Source organism: Chlorocebus sabaeus, chromosome 8, assembly GCF_047675955.1.
Source record: "Chlorocebus sabaeus isolate Y175 chromosome 8, mChlSab1.0.hap1, whole genome shotgun sequence".
Lineage (NCBI taxonomy): Eukaryota > Metazoa > Chordata > Mammalia > Primates > Cercopithecidae > Chlorocebus > Chlorocebus sabaeus.
Window position 1 is genome coordinate 105242213 of NC_132911.1, and position 25189 is coordinate 105267401.

At 41.2% G+C, this 25189-nt stretch overlaps 1 protein-coding gene across 1 annotated transcript in view; it reads left to right on the forward strand.

Moving 5' to 3' along the window:
- Positions 1 to 5122: 5122 nt before the first annotated feature.
- The window catches only part of GRHL2 (grainyhead like transcription factor 2), a 187545-nt gene continuing 167478 nt past the window's right edge, over positions 5123 to 25189 (forward strand). Inside the window, exon 1 of the mRNA XM_008001246.3 lies at positions 5123 to 6662. Within this exon, the coding sequence (XP_007999437.2) occupies positions 6643 to 6662 (20 nt within the window). The 5' untranslated portion in view covers positions 5123 to 6642. The remainder of the gene's footprint in view (positions 6663 to 25189) is intronic.

Consider the following 25189-nt stretch of genomic DNA (forward strand, 5'->3'; position numbering starts at 1 on the left):
CTATCACTGAGGATTCAGGAAGGACTAGAGGGCCAGGATGTGGTGGCTCACACCTATAATCCCAACACTTTGAGAGGCCAAGCACTGCTTGAGCCCAGGAGATTGAGGCAGCCTGCAGTGAGCTAAGATTGTACCACTGAATTCCAGCCTGGGTTATAGAGTGACTCCTTATCTTAAAAGAAAAGAAAAGAGAAGAAAAAGATGAAGCAATAGAGATAAAGACACTTGCTCAATGCTGTTTTAACAGGGCAGTGCTTTCTGTGAAAGGGTTACCTATGGCTAATTCCAGCAACAGAAACACTTGCTATCCTTAAGAAATATACAAAACCCAACCGACTGCTGGCTGAAAAAGAGGCTCCAAACTGCAAGGGAACTGCCACTGAATGCTCAGTTGGTTAAGTTATACATCCTTAGGTCGATTTCAAATTCAGGCATCCAGGTACATTTTATTCTTCTCCAGGTTCCTTCTTGGGGATAATAGCCAATTTAACAAATTAGTGTTTTTACAGTGCAAAACAACCTAGGAGGAGATAGTACCTGTCACGACTTCACAGCATATTCAATGACAGATCTGCTATAGTGACCCCGCATATGATGACATATGGCGGAAGACAGTCAGCAGGCAGACTTGTTTAACTAGATCTGCAGCCCTTTAAAACTGGATTCTGGCTGGGCGCGGTGGCTCATGCCTGTAATGCCAGCACTTTGGAAGGCCAAGGTGGGTGGATCATTTGAGGCCAGGATTTCCAGATCAGCCTGGCCAACATGGTGAAACCCTGTCTCTACTAAAAATACAAAAATTAGCTGGGCATGGTGGCAGATACCTGGTGATGGGCCCAGCTACTCAGGAGACTGAGGCAGAAAAATCACTTGAACCTGGGAAGTGGAGGTTGCAGTGAGCACAGATCATACCAGCACTCCAGCCTGAGCAACAGAGCAAGACTCCATCTCAAAAAAACAAAAACAAAAACAAACCAACTGAATTCTTCTGCCCAGATGGCATAGAATGGCATCCTTTTCCCCAAGTCTCACTATAATAAGAGGTTCATGATAATGAAATGACAATTTAGCATCAAATTCTAAACACTTTGAGATTAGCCATCTTAATAGTCATCTATTAAGACCATTACTTAAATGATAATCAAAATAACATTACTTTTCCCCAGGAATTTAATTAAAAATTTTAACTCATAAACAATTTTGTTAGAAACAGCACTATCTTGTTACCAGTTTTTATATGAACATTTGCTTTGTTGCTGCCTCCTAAAATAACCATCAAATTCTAAACTGTGCTGAAACTTCCAAGTTCATGATGCATACTGCAGCAGATTCCAGGATCATTATTCTGAGGAGCTAACTGCTCCAACTAAGGACAGCAGCCAACCATTAAATAAATAATCACTAGGTTCAGAATGGAAGAATCCACACAGGTAAAATCCATTACTTACTCTACAGCTATCTGTTGCAAAACTGCATGTCCAGCATAATTTAGGATGATGGTCTTCAGTGGCTAAGGGTATGCAACTTTATGCTGTCAGAATACTGTACTGTGTTTCTCAAATTTTAAGATACATCAGAACCATCTATAGGCTTGTTAGAAACACAGGTTGCTGCCCACCTCCTTGAATTTGTGATTCCATGGGTCTGGGGTGAGTTGGTGAATCTGCATTCCTAACAAGTTATCAGGGGATCTGATGTTGACAGTCCATCCAGGGACCACACTTTGGGAACCACTGCTGCACTTAAGTGTTTATGAATAAAGATATTTGGAGGGAGAGTAGTAGAGTCTCATGGTGAGTGTGGCAGAAGCTTTCATATTTATTTACTATTCTTCTGCCAAAGGAATCAAAACATTTGAGTAACAGGTAATTTCATGGTTGACATTTTAAAATGGTCCTTTTGAACATCTTCCTTTGCTAATCTAACCAACAAATACAGCAGTAGTTAGCCAGTAGAGGGACAACAAGCTATCTGAACAAAGTTGAGTTATTAGATACCAAAGAGGAAGAAAAGATTCTTGACTATCATAAACCAACAAAAGGAATGGTTTAAACATGAACACTGGGTTTCTTTGCACAAACAAATTTAGGATAGTTTGGTACAAGCTGTTGTACAATTTTGGAAATGGACTTCAGATTAAAGGGTTAAACACACTTATTTATCTTCATTCTCCCCTAAAAAGATAGTAAAAGAACATAAAGGGATAAAACCGTAGGGGCAAAGAAGATAGAGGAGGAGTCATCAGCAAAAGTTATATTTCAACACAATTCTGAAGAATAGAGAGGGTCGATGGAGGAGTGAAAACTAGTTTAACAGAACAGTGAAAGCTACACTGTAATATGGCCATAGAGGTCAGTACAGAAAGAGCCCAATTCCCTACAAAACCCTAGCGTGGTCTGGGCCTTGGAGATGACAGAGATCACTAGAAGAAAATACTGATGAAGGGCCCCAGGATCCCAGAAGGTGAGGCAGAGGTGAGCAGGTAAAAGCAAGGGGCCAGGTCAATGTTGGCACTTGGAGTTGCTGGAGTCTCAGGTGCCCTGTCCCACTCCTCACAGTCAGCAAGAGAAAGAGGAGGGAGGCTTGCCCAGCAGGCACAAAGAAGGTAGGAATCAGGCACCTGCAGGAAAGAAAAGAGCGTGAAAGATTGCATCCTAAGCAGTTACTCATCCAGACCTCTTCCCCTGAACTGCTTCCAGAATGCTGGCAGCCAAGTGAATGCCTCCTCAGGCAAGGGATTGTAAGATATTTCTCATGAGAAACTGACAAGCCTCAAAGAAAAGACATCTAGTTTCTGACATTTGAGGTATCTTCCCATGAAAAAATGAGCCTTTGTCTGATCACCATACAGCAAGCCCACCAGTGAGCCCATACTTTTCTCACCCACATACAGAGTTTCTGGTGAGGTTTCTATTACCTCATTCCTGAGAGGAAAAGGTTTACAGACAGTTGACGAAAGCCTCTAACGTGATGGGACTAAAACAAATACATGAGAAGGGAAGCTAGAGAAAGCCAAGACTAGGCAGGAGGCAAAGGATACAGCCTATCTCAAAAGATAGAAAAAGTTAGTGCAACTGTGACATGATCACTACATTCTATTTATAACAGACAGCATGAAATGAGCTCTTTAAATAGTTGAGATAACAACTGCAGTAGAAAGTAAAGCAAGAAAATGTCCTCCAAAATAGGGCAAAAGATGAAGACATGTGCAACAGGAAAAAACAATGAAGAACATTCTGAGATTAATCCAGTTTAAAAAATAAATAATAAGATTGAATAATAATTGATAATTTAATAAGTGCCTGATACTGTTCTAAGTGAATCAGATATATTAGGGAGGTAACTACTATTATTATCTCCATTTCATAGATGAGGAAACTGAAGCACGGCAAAATTAAGTGACATTTTCAATAGTAACACTGGAAGCTAGAAGATAAAAGAACAATTTATGCCTGTAATTGCAGCTACTTGGGAAGTTGAGTCAGGAGGATCACTTGAGTCCAGGATTTTGAGGCTGCAGAGAGCTATAACCATGTCACTGCACTCCAGCTGGTGTGACAGAATAAGAACCTGTTTTTAAAAATTTAATTAATTTTTTTTTGAGACAAGGTTTTGCTCTGTAGCCCAGGCTGGAGTGCAGCGTCATGATCTCAACTCACTGCAGCCTTGACCTCCCTGGGGTCAGGCAATCTCCTTACCTTAGTCCCCTGAGTAGCTGGGACTACAGGTATGCACCAGTATGCCCGGTTAATTTTTGTATTTTTTACAGAGATGGGGTCTAGCTACATTGCCCATGCTGATCTTGAACTCTTGGACTCAAGTAATCCTCCTGCCTTGGCCTCCCAAAGTGCTGGGATTACAGGTGCAAGCCACCGTGCATGGCCTAAAATATTTTTTTAATTAAAAATTAAAATAAATAAGTGAAAGAGCAATTTCTATAAAATTATGAATGAAGAAGTTCTGGTTAGAATTCTACACTTGGTCAAACTCTCTATTAAAAGTAAAAGTTGAATAAAGACATATCTAGTATGTAAGAACTCAAATTTTACCTTCTGTACCTTTTCTTGGGCTGTTACTAAAACATGTGCCATAGAAAATGAAGCAGTAAACCAAGAAAAAAGGCACAAAACACAGAAATGGGTTTTCTCACACTACAAATTAAGGAGTGTCCCAGGCTGAGCGTGGTGGCTCATGCCTGTAATCCCAGCACTTTGGGAGGCCGAGGCAGGTGGATCACCTGAGGTTGGGAGTTCTAGACCAGCCTGACCAATATGGAGAAACTCCATCTCTACTAAAAATACAAAATTAGCTGAATGTGGTGGCACATGCCTGTAATCCCAGCTACCTGGGAGGCTGAGGCAGGGGAATCGCTGGAACCCGGGAGGCAGAGGTTGCGGTGAGCTGAGATCACACCATTACACTCCAGTTCGGCAACAAAGAGAGATTCTGAAAAAAAAAAGAAAAAAAAAAAAAAAAAAAAAAGGAATGTCCCAGGATGACACTTGAGCAGTGGATTCACAGAGCAACTCAGCTCCATTGAAACAGTAGAACAATGAATTTCTGGAGGAATTGTTTTCAGGGGAAAATTGGAATTGATTGTTTGATCATTTGGAAAACAAACATGATAGTCATTTGATAGATCAGTTGTAGAAAAATATCAGGATAGGTGCATAATAAATTAAGTAAATAGATGCAAAGTTTTGTAAGAAAGAAAACAATAATAGTACACTATTGGCTCTGTTGTCATTGCTATTGGCATAGTCACTCAGCTCCTAAACTGTGAAACTGCTGTGTTGGAAGGAGAAGTTGCTTGGCATGAAAGAGCTAAATCCTAATCTGAAGCAACAGGTAGTCAAAGCACAACATCTATTGGCAAATCAAGAGATGGCGGTATAAATTGTTTAGAAATAGGGAGGTGAATGACAGAAGAGACAGATAAAAGTGGAATGTGGCTGCCTCTAAAAAGGAGAGGAACATGATAGGTATTGCATTATCTTAAAATATTATATTAAAATAGTACCTGCATTGTCTTAAAATATATTAGTTTTTAAAGTGTGTGTTTATATTGTTTTTAAAAAATACAATTTTGAAATTTGTTTGTTGAAAATGGACACATGGAACAAACCAAACCTTGTTTTATCGTGTAATTTCCAGAAAATATGTGATCCATAAAGATTAAAAGAAAAGTTGTATGAAGTCTGGCAGCTTTAGTATTAACGTGAAATAAAATATGGTAAGCTTTCCACGTCCTCCTTTATTTCCACAATCCATATGTACGAGCTAGATCCCAGTCAGAACTTCCACAAACACTTCACTCTTTGGTAGCGGCGGTTATAAATTACACCTCTGCTAATTTGCGTTGTTCCCAACCAGGAGAAACATTACCACAAAAAAAATCAGTTTCATCCTGCAGTGTTTCCGTAGCAACCATATTAAGCTGGAAGAATAAAGCACCTTTGTAGTAGTAGCGTCTATTGAATTACAATGTAAATGTTGATGCCTGCCTGGAAACGTCAAATGACAACAGGTTTACAGAACGAATTCAGTGGTTGTTTGCAGCTCTGGAATCCCAGGCTGCAGAGTTGAGATCGAAGAGGTGCGCCTGGCCATCTTGGTGTCCATTCAACCAAATCTCCTCACTCCATCAAAACCACGCCACTCCCCACCTGCCCTGCTCGTAAAAGGATGCTCACCTGCTTGAAAATCTGTAATATATCTGATGTCTTTTACACAGCAGGACACGAAAAGTGTTTGTTGTGGATAAGAATGTTAAAAATTCAATTACGCAACAGACCAAACTTTGTGCCTCTTTCCCCCTCTCAGCACAAAGTAACTTTACTCCCGTCCTCTTCTGCCACTGTCAAACAGCCCTGTTACTGTGGGCATTAAATGCCTTGTGGCGTACTGCGCACTTGATTCTGGTTGACTTGGGATACCTGAGCTCGGCTCTCATTAGTTCTTCCGCTCGACCCATAATCCCTAGTGTTTGCAGGTGTTGCATTCCCCCAACCCCTTTCTTCGCTTCAACCAGTACCCCCGACCTTCCCATCCCTGCCTTGGAGAAGGAGGAAAACGCAGCTTGAGGTCTACTCGAAGAACTGACCCTCAGCTCTCACAGGCTGCCGCCGAACTGCAAGCATGCCGCCGCTCCACTCAGGTAAACTTCGGAGTGAGTTACCTTCACTTGGAGAAGGGCCTTACCTGAGTGCGCCTCTGCCAATGGCAGCTCACCTGAGGGAGCTCCCCAGCCAATCATCGCGCAGCTCGTCCCTCGGGCTTGTACCCTTTAGTGAAAGAATTCAGCTCCTTGCGAGAAAGTTACCTGTGGCCGCCCAAGTCCGCCACTTTCTGCTCTGTGTCTGCCCATTGCCACGATCCAGGAGGACTCCGCGCCGCCCGGCCGCCTCCGAGCTCGGGCCCCATGTGAGGGGCCCCCCCTTATCCCACCTTTCCGGCTAGGTGAGGGCGCGAGCGGGCGAGCGAGCGAGAGTGGTGAGGGGGGACGAAAAAGCAGAATTACCTGTAGCTCTTGTTCTGCCATCTCGGGCGCTCTCACACACCTTCACCTGCACAGACTTGAAAGTCCAGTTTCACCAGAGGCTGAGGCTCCAGGAAAAGGGGAGCAAGTTCATTGGATCAAACATGTCACAAGAGTCGGACAAGTAAGTGGATCACACGCGCCGGCTGCTGCTACTACCACTTTGGGCTGATGGCAACTGGTTTGTTATGTTTTTGTTTTTGTTTTTAAGTTGCTATTGTTGGTATTTTTCTTTCTTTTTTCTTTTTCTTTTTGGTGGATCCAGACTTTTCCGCATTATGTTTCTACCCTGATTAAGAGGAGAAACCCTACAACAATGTGAATGTTTAATATCCCCTTTGGGCCTTGATAGTAAAAGTGGGTTTTCCTTTTCCTTCCTCCCTTAGGAATGGTCTCAGCTCCCGCTCCCGGATGAATACTTGGATATTGGCAGAGGTTTTGGTAGATGGGCGCGGGAGGCCTGCTCTTCCCCCTCTGCTTTAGCTGCTCCCACCGATCTGGCGTTTAGGGCCATTTGGAAGTTCAGCTGAGTTCCTTCGATTTGTCCAAAGGGCCTACTGGAAAAGTGGGGCTTGGCCGCTTTTGTGTGACCGCAACAAAGAGCTTTTATACTGAGGCAGAAACGGCCATCTTCTCGCACCGGGCAGGAGGGTGGGCGTGAGTGCGCGCCCGCCTGTGGCCCCGAAGGGAGGCGAGGCGCTGGGAGGCCGGGGGCGCGGGGGCGGCCGGCGCCGTCCCCCATTCCCTCGACATCCCGCCTCCCTCTTCCCCTCCCCCGCCTCCCTCTCCTGGGTCCGCCCCCGCATTGTTTGGCCACCTTCCTCAGGTGCCCGGGGGAAAGGACGGTTCGCAAACTGGGGGAACTCAAGTGAGGCCTCGAGTTAGGGCCTCGGCGGGGCGCCAAGGGGCGCCTGCTGCTGAGCGATTCACCCGCGCCCCGACGGCGTCTGCACGCCCCTGGAGCTCGCGGCCCTCCACGCAGTTGGCCGCCAATTCGGACGCGGCAGGCGGGACTGCGTGGGGCGCGCCGAGCCTTCTCTGGGTGCTCTCGCCGTCAAGGCCGGGGGCTCGGGGCGGCGGGAACGCTGGGCTCGCGTCCTTCCCGTCCCGGACAGGCACTCCAGACGCGCCGGCGAGCCACAGCCTGCGCGGCCGGAGTCGCCCGCGGGTCACCGGGCCGGGCCCGGCCGCGTCCTGACGGCCTCCCCGCGGGCCGGCCCCCGCCCTCGGAAGGCTTTGTGCGAACCGGGGGAGGTGGGGCCTGGGCGGGCGCGGGAGGGAGCCGGAGGTGGGTCCTGCGGCCTTTCTCGGGATTCGGCGGGGACACTCCCTTCCCCCTCCTCTCGGGCGCGTCCGGGCCTGGGAACTGGCTGCGTCCTATTGGAAGTGCGCTGGGCCGCCCTTTTGCTTTCCCCGGTAACTTTGCCGTGGCGTTGCGGCCACCCCGAGGGGACCTTCCTGAAGGCGTGTCGCCGGAGAGGTCCGGTGCCCCAAGGCCGCGGGCCGCCGGGCCTGTCATGGAGAAGTGGTGGGGACCCGTCCCAAGTTGAGGAACCACGAGGGAGGAGTGGGAAGGCCCAGCGGACCTGTTCAGGGGTGAAGGAGAAGGACTAGCTTCAACATAAACCGCTTGGTAGGTTAGGCGAACCTAAGAAAATGCGCTGTCATACTTAACAAGCAAAAAACTGCCAGATAGTTGTACCCCCTTAGCCACCGATGAGGAATTAACCGAGTATAGCATACCGGAGGGGAAGAACTAGCGTTACCAACACGGGAGAGGGTCTGAGGCAGGGTAGGAAGAGGAGAGTGTGTGGTTGTCTGAGAACACCCCCAGCTCTTCCCTAAATCTTTCTAGTCTTTAAGGAAGCACGACTCGAGTTTGAAATTTTCAGTAGCCAAATCCCGAGGCGACAGCAAGTTTTTGGGGTTTGTTTTGATCCTTGCGTGCGTCAAAGATGATTGCAAATCTAGTTTAATTAATCGCGCAATTAACGTTTAGTTTGCTTAGTTTTGTGATACAACAGGACTCGAATTCTGAATGAAAACGGGTCGGTCTCTATTTTCACCAGTTATACTTAGCAGCAATAAGAACAATGTGTTTACCACCAGAAATAAGTACTGAGCGCCCGCAGTCTGGTTTCACCACACACATCACCTAGTTTTTATGGGTGATAAGTATCTGGGATTACGTCTGCTTACATTTAATGAACGTTGCTTTTATCTAGTCGTGGTTTCCAACACGAAATTTTGTATCCTGGGAAAAGTAATGGTTACAATGGTGCAAAGAGACAATTCGACCTGGTTTGTTTCTCTCTCATTGGGCTGTTGAAAATGCTTTAAGTCAATACATGACTTCTGGATCATTTCTGCGAATTCTAGCCCAGTTTTCTTAGTATTAATATTCTAAGGGAGCCCTGGCAGGGGTGGGTCTGAAGCTTATGCAACTATGTGTGTGAGATGCGGTGGGGACTGTAAGGAAACGGGCCCCTGGGCACACCATGGGGCTTCCTTCCTGAGCAAGTGAGAGGCTTCGTGAGCCTCATTGAAAATCCGCCTTACGAGGCCTGTCTGTAGTTTGTGGAAATAACATGAACAAACACACACTGGATATTCTTTCATAATCTCATTGAGATTTAGGCAATCTTTGGGATTGCACAGGATGATATTTCTGGTTAACAAGTCTGGACTGAAGTAGCATGGTCTTTTTTATGGTGTGGACTTTTCAGATTGTAACGTTCTGCTTTTGATGTTCTGCAGTGTTGATGCTATTGCCAATTAAAACAAAGTATTTTTAGGACATTTTGTCTTTGTACATATTTTAAAATTCTCTACTCCTCCATCTTAAATTTTATGAAGATTTAAGATCTTTGTCAGCAAGCATGTGTACAAGCGAAACAATGCTAAATTAAGAAACTCTTATTTTACTGCCAAAATGTATAAAATATATTCAGAGAACATATAGGTACTATGTGAGTTGATACAGGTGTTTTTCATTAGGTAAGTGTATTTTCTGGTTACCTACTATTCGTAACACATTCAGATAGGCGTAATAGAGGCATGCGAAGATGGATAAGATGAGCCCTGTTCTCAGGGGGCTTAAACTGTAGTGGAAAGCAACTGCTGGACAGACATACTTTTAATAAACACAATGCCTAATAGTTACAAAAAATACAATAGTTACAAAAAAGTTTTTAAAAGTACAGTACAGGGGCTGGGCGCTGTGGCTCACACCTGTAATCCCAGCACTTTGGCAGGGTGAGGCGGGTGGATCACGAGGTCGGGAGTTCAAGACCAGCCTGATCAACATAGTGAAACCCTGTCTCTACTAAAAATACAAAAAATTAACCCATGTAGTGGTGGGCGCCTGTAATCTCAGCTACTTGGGAAGCTGAGGCAGGAGAATCCCTTGAACCTGGGAGGCGGAAGTTGCAGTGAGCTGAAATTACGCCACTGCACTCCAGTCTGGGTGACAGTGCAAGACTCCATCTCCAAAAACAAAAACAATACAGGTCATGATAAATACTGCCTCTCCCGACTCATCGCATTTTTGCCTATGATAATTTTAGTCATTTTGTGCGTTTTTTGTTAAGGGGTCCTGCTATTATTCAGAAAATGGCTGAAGTTATAGGTATCTCATGTGGATAACCTTTCAAGTAATGGGATGACTCTACATTTTAATTAAACTCTCTAGTCTTTAGTTTTATAAATGCATATGCTTGTTTACATTTGGCTATGCAAAATATCTTTTAAGGTCAGAAACGTCAAGAATTTATCATATCTTTTTCAAACCAATACATATACCCTTTCACTTTTTGAATGAGTATGCCTTGAACGCCACTATATACTTGGCATTGAGATTCACTGGTGAATAGAACCTAGTCCCTGCCTGCATGGTACTTAGTGTGTGTGTGTGGGGGGGGCCGGGGGGAGGAGGGGGAGTGGCGGGGCGGGAAGGGGCAGACTTGTTGACAGTAAATCAACAAAAAAGTAAACATTAATTAGATGATAAGTGCTATGAAGGAAAGCAAAACTGGCTGGAAGGACTGAGAATAATGGGGGAGGTCTTTTGTATAGGGTGATCATGGACAGCTTCTCCAATGAGGTGAGCTTTGAGTGGAGGCCTGAGTGCAGTGAGGCATCAAGCCCTGAGATACCTGGGGTAAGAGTGTTACAGGCAGGTGGAAGAGCAATTGCAGGGGCCCTGGGGTGACAGTGTGGTTAGCACGGTCTAGGACCAGAAAGGAGCTCTGTGTGGGTGAATCAGAGTCAGAGATAATGGCACTATCAAATAAACATGATCAGTTCTCTACGTATTAATCTGGACAGTTGCATACTCAAAATGGTCAAAATTGTTCTTGTAAGTGGTCTTGGTAATCAAGAGATAGTAATACCCAATGAGTAAATGATGCACCAGCTAATACCATCAGTCTTGTTTCTTTCCCTGAGCATCACCAGTTTAATGGTGAGGGGTCCAGAGTTCTGTTCCCTACAACAGATTAAATATTGTACACTCCTTAATTCAGAGATGAATAAATGCACACACTCTGGAGGATCCCTGGGGATTCAAACTAAAGGAGACAAAGTACAGATAGTGTTTGCTCAGACACGCCCACCTCCCTAAAACTCATAGCATAACCTACCTTCAGCCACCATCTCCACTCCTTAACATTAGGCTTGTGCAAGGTAAAATTTGCCCTTCCTGCCTTCCTCTTGCTCTTGTTCAGTTTCTATAAACTGTATCCATCAGAAAACATGAACTTGTCCACTGTGTCTGGAGGAACACTGCATAGCATGTGTTTAGTGAGTTTCCCATCTTCAGTGAAGTAAACTGACATACAGGCAAAGTTAACCTAACTGAAAAACAAGTTGAAGATGATGCACATGCTTAAAAATAGGAATCTCCACAGGAATTTCTAAAATCATTGCATCTCAAACTCACCTGAGTTTAAAACATATAATAAATCATCTGAGGCACCCTGGGTCCCAACCCAGCAGTGTTGAATTAGATTCTCCAGGAGAAAGCACAGGGAATCTGCATCTAAACAATGTTCCAGGCATTATAATTGCCTTAAATAGGACAACACTGCTTCAAATGAAACTTAATGCTAGTTTACATAATAGATACAATTTATATGCAACTTTTCAGGTGCATATCCTGTGTGTAAATGAAAGAAACCTGTGGACTTTTATTTTACTTTATGCTACCTTGGATGAGCAGCTTCAGATATGATTTTAACGTGGATATAAGACTTCTTGGGCCTGCTCTAGATGTTTACTTTCATTGTTTTGTTGAACTGCTGCTTCTGGAAGAAAGGGGTCTTTTTGAAGGGGAATATGTTTCCAGAGCTGCAAAAGAACTGATTTGAAGTGATGTCACCCACATGGGCCTCCGCTAGGCTTGCCAAAGGTCTAGCTCGGGTTTCTGGCTGAATCCCACTCATGTGTGAGCTGATGTTCAATTTTTATTTATATATATATATTTATTTATTTGAGACAGAGTCTTGCTGTGTTGCCCAGGCTGGAGTGCAGTGGCACAATCTTGGCTCACTGCAACCTCTACCTCCTAGGTTCAAGAGATTCTCCTTCCTCAGCCTCCCCAGTAGCTGGGATTACAGGTGTGTGCCACCACGCTTGGCTAATTTTTTGTATTTTTAGTAGAGATGGGGTTTCATCCTGTTGGCCAGGCTGGTCTCAAACTCCTGACCTCAAGTGATCCACCCACCTTAGCCTCCCAAAGTGCTGGGATTACAGGCATGAGCCACCATGCTTGGTATTCACTTTTTTGAGGACTGCTGTTTCACTGAATTCAGATTCTATTTTGTAGCACAAAGTCAAAGGCAAAGAGCTCTAGTTTGATGTTGGTCCCTGGTGAAATGATTTGATAGGATGATGATTGCAGTTTCATTTCTAAGGCTCATGGTAGCTTAAAGTATTACTCCGATAAGATGGTACTAGATCTGCTGTTGGCCTACAGTGAGGGTCTGTTTTCAACTGACTGCAGAGTCCAGGCCATTCAAATGGTCCCAGTGCCACCTGACTTAAGGGAGATCAGGAGTAAGTGTTAGAGCGATCAATGAAAAGCTATGTCTAGCAATTTCTGCTAGGCTCAGGAAAGTAAAAGGAGAATTTAGAAAAGTAGTTGGATAAAACATACATAGAAACATTTAAACAACATTAACAATACCCAATCACCTCAAGAAGTGTTCGTTTGAAATGTATAGCAAATCCAAATAAGATTTTTTGGATGTTAGGTTGTTAAATTTACTTTTTAAAAAGTCTTAGATAATTCAGGCAACTGCCTCAGTTCCTCTTTATGACTTTGGTCTAACTATAGCCATACATTTCTGGTTAAAAAATTAACAATGGTTACATAGTATTTTTCCCCTTCCTTACTTCCTCCCTCATTTAAACCAACATTTTCTTCTTGTTCCCTCCTTCCCTTCTTTCCTTCCTTGGTTTGTCTCCCTAATGTCACTTTCCTGTTTCTTTTTTCCTCCCGTATTACTTGGTGAGAACTGACAGCTGCACAGCTTCTGCATATAGAGATAAATGTGAGTCTGATTTTAGGTGCTGCTATAGTTAGTGAACTTTGCTGCATTCTTTCAGTATTTACAGCATCAGCAGCCCATCGTTGTTACCTGGGCCAAGAGGTAAGATCATGTCAACTAGGTTTAACCTTGGAAAAATTTGAAGTTATTTTTAGTATAAGAAAAGCCTTACCCTAAGTTAATTAGAGTTCTCATTCATCATCCCTGGCATTCACTAGGGTACTGATACTCTTTTCCTTTTCAAGAGGTTTTCAATGACTCTTGTTCAGTTATAAAAACTAGGCCTGGCCAGGTGAGGTGACTTATGCCTGTAATCCCAGCACTTTGGGAGGCCAAGGCAGGCAGATCACAAGGTCAGGAGTTCAATACCAGCCTGGCCAATATGGTGAAACCCCGTCTTTAGTAATAACACGAAAATTATCCAGGCATCGTGGCACGCACCTGTAGTCCCAGCTACTTGGGAGGCTGAGGCAGGAGAATCGCTTGAACCCAGGAGTTGGAGGTTGCAGTGAACCAAGATCACACCACTGCACTCCAGCCTGGGCAACAGAGCAAGACTCTGTCTCAAAAAAAAAAAAAAAAAAAAAAAAAAACCAACCAACCAAACAAACAAAAAACAAAAACAAACAAAAAACAAAAACTAGGCCTAACCTGAAAGAGGGCAGTGATTGGTTTGGCAGAGTTCTCCAGGGAAAATTCCTTAATGAGCAGCAACAGGCTGGATAGGAATTTTTGCTTTGGCCCTGGAGGACTGGTGGGTTGCTTAGTAACAACATGTACCTGGGAGTCCCTCAGACAGCTTCACTGGTCTTCAAATTTAGGCCTCCAAATTTCAGATTCATTCTACCATCTATCTGCCTGCATATTTTCTTCCTTTGGATGAATCTAGGCTTCTTCAGGTCAGTTTTGTTTATTTTTCCATTACCAGGAGAGTACATTTTATGTTGTAAGTTTCTTATAATGGTAAATGGTAAAAAGTACTGGATTATAATAGGTAATAACGAAAGTGTATTTTTTTTTTTTTTTTTTTTTTTTTGTGAGATGGAGTTTTGCTCTTGTCGCCCAGGCTGGAGTATGATGGCATGATCTTGGCTCACTGCAACCTCTGCCTCCTGGGTTCAAGCAATTCTCCTACCTCAGCCTCCTGAGTAACTGGGACTATAGGCGTGTGCCACTATGCCTGGCTACTTTTTTTGTTTTTTCAGTAGAGACAGAGTTTTGCCATTTTGGCCAGTCTTGTCTCGAATTCCTGACCTCAGGCGATCCATTCGTCTTGGCCTCCCAAAGTGTTAGGATTACAGGCGTGAGCCACCGTACCCGACTGAAAGTGTTGTTTTATGCCGTAAGTTTCTTAATGGTAAATGGTAAAAAAAAAAGTACTGGATTATAATGGGTTAAGTGGGATAGAAGTAAGAAAGCATTCCTTTGGGGATCTCTACCTCCCATCCCCAGTTATAGTGGGAAAAGAGAAATGATTCAGCTTCATGAGTTTTGGTGAGCAGTAGTAATATTATTTGTAAAAAGAGCACCTTTTGATTTGCCACATACAATACTAATCAAATAACACATTTTAAGAATTCTTATAGGAAGTGCTAGAAAAGCTGGTGCATTTCAGGGGATTTCAATGTATATTTTGAAAATAAGTCAGGGTTCTGAAGGTTGTTCATGCATTTGAATGGGCATTCAGTGGAAAGCAATCAATGCCTGTGGTAGATGAAGTGCCTTATTTTACTTTGTAATGAACATGGCAATGAACTTTGTGGGGAGCACTTCACTTTCACTCCCAAGGAAATGCTTCCTTTACAAGTGTGAATGCAGATACCCTCCGGAACAGAAACGGAAAGCAAGAATTGCTTGTGGCTTCTCTTTATTTTGGCGCCAGCCTTTCATCTGAACTCTGAATATACAAATATAACTAACCCTGAGAGCCAGAGTCTCTTCTTTTTTAAGGCCCATGAATTTAGGTCAGGGTTTTAGGAGACAAGGAAAGGTTGAAGTGAAGGAGAGAGGCATGGAGAAAGGAAAGGATGAGAGAGAGCAGGAAGAAACTGCGTAACTACTGTTAAGTTGCCAGTGTTTTCTCAGTGGAGTGTGAGCGGCTGGCAGGGGCTGCTGCCGGGGCCTAGGGTGCGACAGCATGTGGCTGTTTGGCTTCCTAGATAATTGGTTTTGGTGTTAATTTGCAATCTAGTATCCTAGAGCTAGAAAGAGCCTTAGGGATCATCCAAATGCATCTTAGGGCATGTGAGAGAGCAGGTATAGGATTTTGATCTAAAAGCCTGGTTTGAGGAGAAAAGTGTCTTACATTTTTTCTTCTGTATTTCATTTTGGGATTCTAAGTAAAAATTGAAAATTTAGAGTTTTGATTAGTTTGAAAAAACATGGTTTTTTTTTTTTTTTGGAAGATTGAGAGCAGGATAAGCACTGCATGTTTACTTCTTAAACCATGAACTTGAGTCTGTGAAATACCTGGTTAAAATTCTGATACCATTACTGGGAGTTAAAATGGACTTTTCTTCCCACACTCACCCCAAATCATTGTTTTTGGTTCTCAGTTCAGTGAGCCCCATAAAATAACTGCCTTCTGTACTTCTTGGATCTAACTTTTCAAAGAAACAAGGAACAAAGGTAGATTTTGCCTCTTTCCTGCATTGCCAATAAGATAATTAACATAAGATCAGAGGATTTTTCTTTCATTATTTTTCATCTGTAAAATGGAGTTGAACTAAATGATCTCTGAGAATAATTATCTGCTCCAATATTCTGTGTCTCATTTTCTCCCTCCAGAGGGGTCTGGGCTGGTCGTGGCTCACAGTGGGGGCCATGAACATTAGCAAGCCAGGAGGTTACAGGCACAGTGGGACCTGCTTCTGCTCCCAAGCCCCTCACCTCCTTTACCAAAATCAGTGGTGGTCTGATTCAGATGACAAACAGACTTTTGGAAGGCAGGAGGAATTCAGAGGATCACATGGAATTCAGAAGGGCAGCGAGGCGGTGAAATCAATGGTTTCACTAGAGGACTCCTACACAGCCTTACTGGGCTGGTAGAAAAGTGGTACAAGAAAATCAGACAAAATGGGCTGGCAGGGACGCTGAGAACTTCTTCCCAGAGACAGCCCAGGAGGTGGTTCATTCTCGCAGGCTCATGAAGTGAGAGTGAGGCAATATCAGAAGGAATGGAACATTGACTAAAATTTAGTAAGCTGAAAACCTTAAATAGGTGAAAGGGATGACTTCCTCCTCCTCCTTCTCCTCTTCCTTCTCCTATTCTTTCTCCTCTTCCTCCTTCTCCTTTTCCTCATCCTCTTTCTTCTCCTTCTCTTCCTCTTCTCCTTCCCCTTCCCCTTCCTTTTTTTCTTTCTCCCCCTTCTCCTTTTCCTTATTACTCCTTTTAATAAAATGCAATTCACAGATACCCACTGTCAAAAAATGTTGCCAAGCAAGTAATTTAGTAAATGTTCAGAAGAGATTTCAAATAATATAAGGATAAGAATAGCAGCTGCAGTTTCACTTCAAGGATAAGGTAATGTATTATTTCACTTCAGGGCGCACAATGATCATTCATTTAGGACAGGAATAAAATCTCCTCTGGTATCCTACTGTGTTATAGAATTTAAAAGTCTCTGAAGTCAGTTGCCCCTGAAAGGCTCTCATGTTGGAGGGAATTTTGATTAGGTCTCAGGACATTTATGTTTCCTCTGCAGAGTAGGAGTTTTAAGTTGCTCTGGAGTCCTGGGGTATACTTTTAAGAATATGTATATCTTACATATTTTGGAAAATAATTTAAAAAAGGACAACTACCTCAATAGAAAAGTGGTCAAAGAGCATGAGTAGACAATTAGTAAAAGCTGTATAAGTGGCTAATAAAGACAGAAAATAATATTAGCTGTAAGCTGTATTAGTGATAAGAAAAATACAGATTATCTAACAGAGATATTCTAAGTTTCCCTGTCAAAGTGGCTAAAATTAACAAAACTGGGTTCAGGTAAAATATATTTTTGGAGAATTATAAATTATCACAAACTTTCTGGAAGGCAGTTTTGCAAAACCGGTTGAAATGGGTCTACCCATTGACAACTAAATTCCAGTTTCAGGAATTTGTCTTAAAGACATAACCAAAGACATAGAGTGCCACATGATTTTTAAAAGCAAAAAAATCAGAATAACCCTAAAAGCCTGGCTATAAAGGGTTGGTTTAGTGAATGGTTTAGTGAGATGATGGGACAATATGCAAGCATTATAAATCACCTTCATGAAAAAATCCTTAATGATAAGACAAATGTTCATGATGTATTATATCAGAATGTTTATAGGCATAAAAAGATGAAGAATAAAGAATTCAGAAGAATCACAAAAAGTTAACAGTGGTTTGCTCTCTTAAGGATAAAATAAAGGTACTTTTTTGTCTGTTATTGTTTCTTTGTTTTCATTCTGTGCTGATGTGAGCTTGCACTGCTTTTGTAATTAAGGATAAATTTTATGCATTTCTGTATTTATGATGTATTTTAAAAAGTTAAAGGTTATGTATAAAAATAGTTATCAAGTGGAGACACTTAGAAATGATACCCACATCTCTAAATAAAACGGAAAAGCCTGCTTGCTACTTGCTTGTTGCAGGTAGAATTGACCCGATCCCCTGCAGAAGTCCCTGCCCTCTCCTCTCTGTCCCAGGAATGCCACGCTGCCCTTCACGCTGGCATGCTGCCTGTCAGTTCTGCGCTATTCCTCAGTGACCTGTAGATTCCTTATCTGTGTCTCCACAACCTTGTCCTTTTAGATTTGCACATGGGTTAAGTTCAGTTATTAAATCCAATTATTTTCCAAAATAGCACAAGTAGGTGTAGGAGTTTCCAACATGTGTATAATTTGAGGCTGAGGAATGACTAAGAATGAAAGAAACTCTGTTTGCTCCACTCAGTGGGCTGCATGTGCCTACGTAGTTTCACTTGAAGCAAACTCTCCTGAGACAAACCTGCCGGCCACAACGCCTCAGACCCCGCCTGAATGTTCATGGGAGAGACTTGGTGTTGGGCCCAGTTTTGAGCTCTTTTGAAGGGATAGGGAGAGCCTGAAATATGACTTCCTTTAAAAACAAAAGGTAATTAATTCTAGGCAAGGTCGAGGGTTTCTTTTAAATTTTATTTTCTAGAATAAAAATTTATTTATTTTTTAGAGTATAGACTTGCTTCTCCCCGGAGGGCCACACAGTGACTCATCTGACTGCTTCTGCAAGCTGGTGCATAGATCATGCCAGACCAGCTTGGGTCTGTTAGTTAAGCTGCAGGAGATTGCATCATAGGATTTACTGCAGGCGTCTTTAATGGAAGTGTTGTCGCCAACATGAACTTATTTGCTTATCAACCTATCCAAGAAGCATCCACAGCAGGGAACAAAAAGTACCTGATGGGAACTTGCTGGGGAAACTGGCCTCCCAGAGTCACTGAAGTTGCCAACATTGCATTAGAAAAAAAAAAAAAAAAAAAAAAAAAAAAAACAAAACAAAAAAGAGGAGGCTAAAAATACGACAACAAAAAAAAGTGGAAATGAACTTTTGTAGAATGTGAGCAAAACCAAAGCAATCTTCGACTGCAGAATCAACACTGAGGTGGTGAAACAGGAACTAGTAGGTATACATTTTGGCTGTGTGCTCAAAAGTGAATTTGCAATTGCCCCTTCTCTCGCACTCCCAACTGGTCCTACTCTCCCCCATCCTTTTCTTCATATTGTATAGAAATTCTTCAAACCTCAAATACTATATCCAATATTTTCAAAAAATCATGATCTTCTTTGGATGTTAAAAGTCTAAATGGGTCAGACGTGGTGGCTCACGCCTGTAATCCCAGCACTTTGGGAGGCCGAGGCGGGAGGATCACCTGAGGTTGGGAGCTCGAGACCAGCCTGACCAACATGGAGAAACCCTGTCTCTATTAAAAATACAAAATTAGCCGGGCGTGGTGGCTCATGCATGTGATCCAAGCTATTTGGGAGACTGAGTCAGGACAGTCGTTTGAACCTGGGAGGCTGACATTGCAGTGAGCCGAGATCATGCTGCTGCACTCCAGCCTGGGCAACAAGAGTGAAACTGTCTCAAAAAAAAAAAAAAAAAAAAAAAAAAATGTCTAATAAAGGCACCTATCCTTAAGGGGCTTGTGGGAGACTTGAGGGAAGGACTACAGTCTCCTTTTATCTTGTGTTTATCTTCAGTTTTAGCAAACATTCTATAAGGTATGTTTTGTATCATATTCAGCCACACGAAAAACACAAATTTGCATTTTGATTTTGTTCACAAAATTTGGGACACAAGTCGTTTATCACTTTTAGCATCTCGAAGTTGAACTGGGGCAGCAGTAGTCTCATTATGCTTTTTAGCCTTCCTAATTCTTCCTAAGCAACAAAATATCTATGTGGTCAAATCCCAGGACACATTGAATTATAAGCTCCAAGCTTTTCTGCTGCAGCACACCCATGCGTGCTTGGAAAGATGAACAAAATTAAACATGCTATTTAGAGCTTTCAGGGCTAACTAGATTTTGCTGTTGTTGTCATTGTAGCAAATATTTCTAGAGTGTGGAAGAAGTTGAAAATGCTTTTTTGATAGATTTTTATTGTACTGTATATTTAATGAATTATTTCATAAATTGCTGTTGTGAAGTATTTTGGAATGATCTGCCTCCTAGCTTTCAATGCTATTGCCCAGGCTGACTTTTATTGCAACTGTTTTATGATACAGTTTTGCATCATATGTGTTTACTTTTTAAAGAAGCATTTCCTAGGAGGTTTCTTTTTCTGATTATGAAAATAATATGTGCTCATGATGAACAATTGGAAAATAGAAAAAAGTGTGTAGAAGAAAAATCACTCATGATTCCAGCACGCTGTTAATACTTTGTCTTTTCTTACAGTTTCTAATATGTGCATGCACAGTATATCAATGTGGTTTTACAAAGAGTGTGCAAATTATGATTTTGTTTTTTACATCATTCATGCCATTCTGCATTTTCCACTTAATACTATACTATTGGTACTTTACCAGTCCCTTAAGTATTCTCCTACATGGCATTTAAAGGTGAACTCTATCATCTTCTATTTTTAATATTTATGTTCAGTATAATAAATCATGTTTATATGTAAAGGTTTTTATCTCTGGTTATTACTGTAGAATAGACTTCTGGAAGTACAAGAACAAAAGACATAAATATTTTTATGTCATTGATACATAATTTGAAAATGACACCTAGAGAGATTCTAACAATTTGTGTTCTCCCAACAGTGTTTGGGGGTGTCTTTTTCTCATTGTCTCACAAGTAAATGACAATTATTTATTTGCAAGGCAAAAAAAAAAAAAAAAAAAAAATTGCAATTTGATAGTTAAAGGGATTAAACATTTTCTCAGATTTTTATTTTGTAATTTGTATTTCTTTTCTAGTGAAGCTCTTGCTTTTACCCTGGCTACTACCTATGATTGTGTTACATTCTGGAGGAGAGGGAACTTGGCTGAGGGGAACTTTGGGGCTGAGATTCAGCTGTGCTTCCCTCTGGTGTCTACCCAAAGTTGTACCTTTCAACATCTGTACAGTTGCAACACAGAGGCCTGTTCTTATTTTTCATTTATTAAAAAATAAATTGAGATACTCATATTTTTATCATTGACTTGTGAGAGCTCTTTTTGCACCTAAAACTATTAACCCTCTTGTTAAAATCCTGGCTATCATTTCAACTTGTTACTTTAATTTCGCGTTTAAAAAATGTTCAGAAGTTTAAATTTTTAAATGTCAAATATGTTGGTCTTATGCATGTGTGAGTACTTTCATTCCTTTCACATATGGAAAGCTTGAGATTAATCTTTATGGATTTTACTCATTAAATTTTTTCTTTCATTTTAGCCTTTTTTAAGTGTTATTTAAAAGATTCTATAAGAGGTAGCTAATTTATACTTAAATGTAAAAGTATCAGAAAATAACAATTTTCTACCACTCAGAGATGTTAATACTGTTAACATTTTGAAATCTATATTTTTGCTCCCTTTTCTGTGCATGTATATACAATTACACTATGTATGAGAAGATAAGATAGTGATTTATGTACTGTTTAGTAACTTATTTTTTAAACTGATACTTATTACGGATAGCTTTCCCTGACAATAAATATTTTTAATGGCCCAATAGTTTTACATTGGGTAAAAATATCCAAATTAATTTAACCATTTCTTCTTTGTTGTATATTTAGATTTTTCCCTGTTTTTGCTACTAAGGTCAATACTTGAATGATTATCCTTTTTTTTTTTTTTTTTTTTTTTTTTTTTTTTGAGACAGAGTCTTACTCTGTCAGTCAGGCTGGAGTACAGTGGTGCAGTCTCAGCTTGCTGCAACCTCTGGCCCCCAGGTTCAAGCAATTTTTGTGCCTTCGCCTCTCAAATAGCTGGGATTACAGATGTGCGCCACCATGCTCAGCTAATTTTTGTATTTTTCAGCAGGAATATTGGGGTTTTGCCATGTTGACCAGGCTGGTCTCAAACTCCTGGTCTCAAGAGATCCCTCTGCCTTGGGCTCCCAAAGTGCTTGGATTACAGGGGAGCCACCATGCCCAGTCTTGAATGATTGTCCTTATTACTAAATTTTGCACACTTCTTAGTTATTTCCTTGACATACGTTCCAATGAATAGAAATTCCTAATCAAAAGGTACGCACTTTTTGAAGACATTTGGTTCATATTTCCAAATTGCCACCCAGATATTTTCTCCTAATTAACGACTCCTACCAATGGTGTATCTGAGATTAGGATTCCACATTCTGTCTCTGACAATGCATATTATAATCCTCTTTAGTCTTTGCCAATTTGGTAGGTTAAAAATGGTAACTTGTTTAGAATTGCATTTCTTTCCATTTACTCAGGTGGTTTTTTTGATCACAGGAGAGCTTTATCTTTGTTTGCTTTAAATATATAGAGAGTATTTTGAGATCTTGAAAGTGCTTAGGGTTTTGTACAGAGTTCAGCTGTAGAGCATTTACAGTCAGTAAAAAAGAGTTTGTTAGCAGAGTGTGGAGCCATGATCTCTTCTCTCAGTACGTCACTGGGTCTGAGAACAATCCCTAATTCACAGCCCTCATTCCTTTGCCAATGAAAGCAGTGACTCAGATCAGCATTTCAAGTCCCCTGATCAATGACCACAAATTCAAGGAACCTAGTCAAGGGTGAGTTCAGGATGAATACATTCAAACGACAACAAATGAGTGGCCACCACATCAGCCTATTTGACTATGTGATTTATTGAATGCCTATAGCCAGACGCAAAGCTGGGTACCGAGTTAAACGTGGAAACCCCAGAGATGAGACAGACTGTTAGGTCAAGGTTTAAGACTGTAATTAGAAAGAACATAATTTAGGAAAAAAAAGCAATTGCACATTTACCTTCCAGTCTTCAATAATTACGTTGTGGGAAATGTGGAGGCAGGTCCAGAATGAGGCAAGATAGTGTGAGTCTTCAAGTTTTGTGCTTTATTTCGATTTCAAAGGTCTGCCACTATTTTTCATTTCTCAGGTTTGGTCAGGCTTTCATCCCTTCCCTGTTTTGTTTTTTTTTTTTTCTTTTCTTTCTTTTTTTTTTTTTTGGGGTGTGTGTGTGTGTGTGTGTGTGTGTGTGTGTGGGTGTATTTTTTTCTTTTTTTCTTTTTTTTCGGCCTATTAGTGGTTAGGAAACACTTTGGTTGTTTATCTAAATAGTAGGGCTATTTAAAATGAAGTCACTTTTCAGAGATAAGGCTCCAGGGCTCTGCAAGTAAACTTTATATTAAAAACCTCTCCTAGAGCTGTGGGTTAAAACATCTGTCACATGCATGTTGCTTATAACGTTAAAGGTAACATCTGTGGAAAATGGCAATTTATGGAAGTAATTTGGTACTTTTCTAAACTGAGATACAACATTAAAACATGTAGGGCAATTAAGAATTTGTCTTAAAAGTGTTGATGGCATTAGAGCCAGCTGCATTAATCAGGAACTCATTATCCAGTCTGTGAATTATTGAGGCTATTTTCTTCAATTTTCCTCTTATGGTTAACCTTGTAGATATATATATGTGTGTATATATAAAAAAATATGTATACATATATAAAAATATATATATACATATATATTTCCTCTACAAATCTTGCAGAGAGGGCATGAACAGAAAAATTCAGCTTAATTAGTTTGGCTACTGATTAAGGGGAAGAATATACTTAATTCTAGTAGAAGGTTAAACTCATTATTTTAAATACATTTTTAGATTATCTAGGATTTCATGTGATCCAAGCTATATTTTCTCCTACTTTTTTTTTTTTTTTTAATGTTCTTGAAGCTATAAATTTAAGAATTGCTTGATTAGGAAGCCAATCACTTGCAAGCAACAAATAATGGTTCTCCTCCATAAAACCTATAAAGTACTTATGTAAATGAAGGGTAATCTTTAAGTAATTGGTTATATTGCATATATTTATTTATTTTGAGACAGGGTCTCACTCTGTTGCCTAGAGTGGAGTGCAGTGGTGCGATTTCAGCTCACTGCAGCCTTGGCTTCCCAGGCCCAGATGATCTTCCCACCTCAACCTCCTGAGTAGCTGTAACTGGAACTACAGACTCACACCACCATGCCCAGTTGAATTTTGTATTTTTTGTAAAGATGGGGTTTTGCCATGTTGCCCAGGCTGGTCTCGAACTCCTGGGCTCAAGTGTTTGGCCCACCTCTGCCGCCCAAAGTGGTGGGATTACAGGCATGAGCCACTGCACCTAGCTGTATTTTTAACTTTTTGCAAACTAACTCTATAAGTATTTGTCCATGAGTTTTATGACTTTTTCAGTAAATATTTTAATGTCAGCAGAGCATTATATACTGTGGATTTATTATCATTGACTTACATTTAGGTTACATGTAGGTTGTTGCTAGAGTTTTCACTATTATAAAGTCATAATTCTATAAAAATCCTTAGGCATAAAATCTTTCAAAATTTTTATATTCCTGAATTAAGGACCAGTGAGCGAAGACAAAAAAGATTTTTAGATCATTTCCTAGAATGAATTTCTATAAGTAGAATTTCTTAGCTTAAAATTTACAAATACTAAAAAAAAGTTAGTACACAATTAACTATCAATTTAGTGAGAAAAAAGATAAACTTGCCATTTATACTTCTTTCCTACCACTTTTAATAGAACTTTTACAATTTTTGTGGATATTCTTCCAGATGTTTTTCTAGGCATTGTACCACATATAAATGCACATGCATTTGAGAGTTTTAGAATTTTTCATTTGTCGGCTGGGCTCATGCCTGTAATCCCAGTACTTTGGGAGGCTGAGGCAGGCGGATTACTTGAGGCCAGGAGTTTGAGAACGGCCTGGCCAACATGGTGAAACCCTGTCTCTACTAAAAATACAAAAAATTAGCCAGGCGTGGTGGTGCGTGCCTGTAATTCCAGCCACTCAAGAGGCTGAGGCAAGAGATTTGCTTGAACCTGGGAAGTGTAGGTTGCAGTGAGCGGAGTTTGTGCCACTGCACTCCAGCCTGGGTGACGGTGCAAGACTCTGTCTCCAAAAAAAAGAAAAAAAAAAATTTTTTTTCACTTGTCTTATTATTTACAAAAATAATTTTATACATGTTGTTTTATGATTTTGATAGTTCCGTATCAATAATACAGTCACTTCATTTTTTTGGTTGCATGATATTTCATAGAATGAATATACAAGTGACTGAAGGACAAATTCATAGAAGTGGAACCTTTGGGGCAAAGACTATGCATATTGAAGCCTTTTATAGACTGCTCTCCAAAAATGCTACTTTAATTTGGAATCCAATCAATGACGGTCAAATATGCTTACTGCTGCTTACCGTCCCAGCAGTGCATCTTATCAGTCTTTTTCAACCTCCATCTCCTGGGTTCAAGTGATTCCTCAAGCGATGCCTTAGGCTCCCGAGTAGCTGGGATTACAGGCGTGTGCCACCACACGTGGCTAATTTTTGTATTTTTAATGGAGATGGGGTTTGCCATGTTGGCCAGGCTGGTCTCGAACTCCTTACCTTGTGATCTGCCCACTGCCTTGGCCTTCCAAAGTACTGGGATTACAGGCATGAGGCA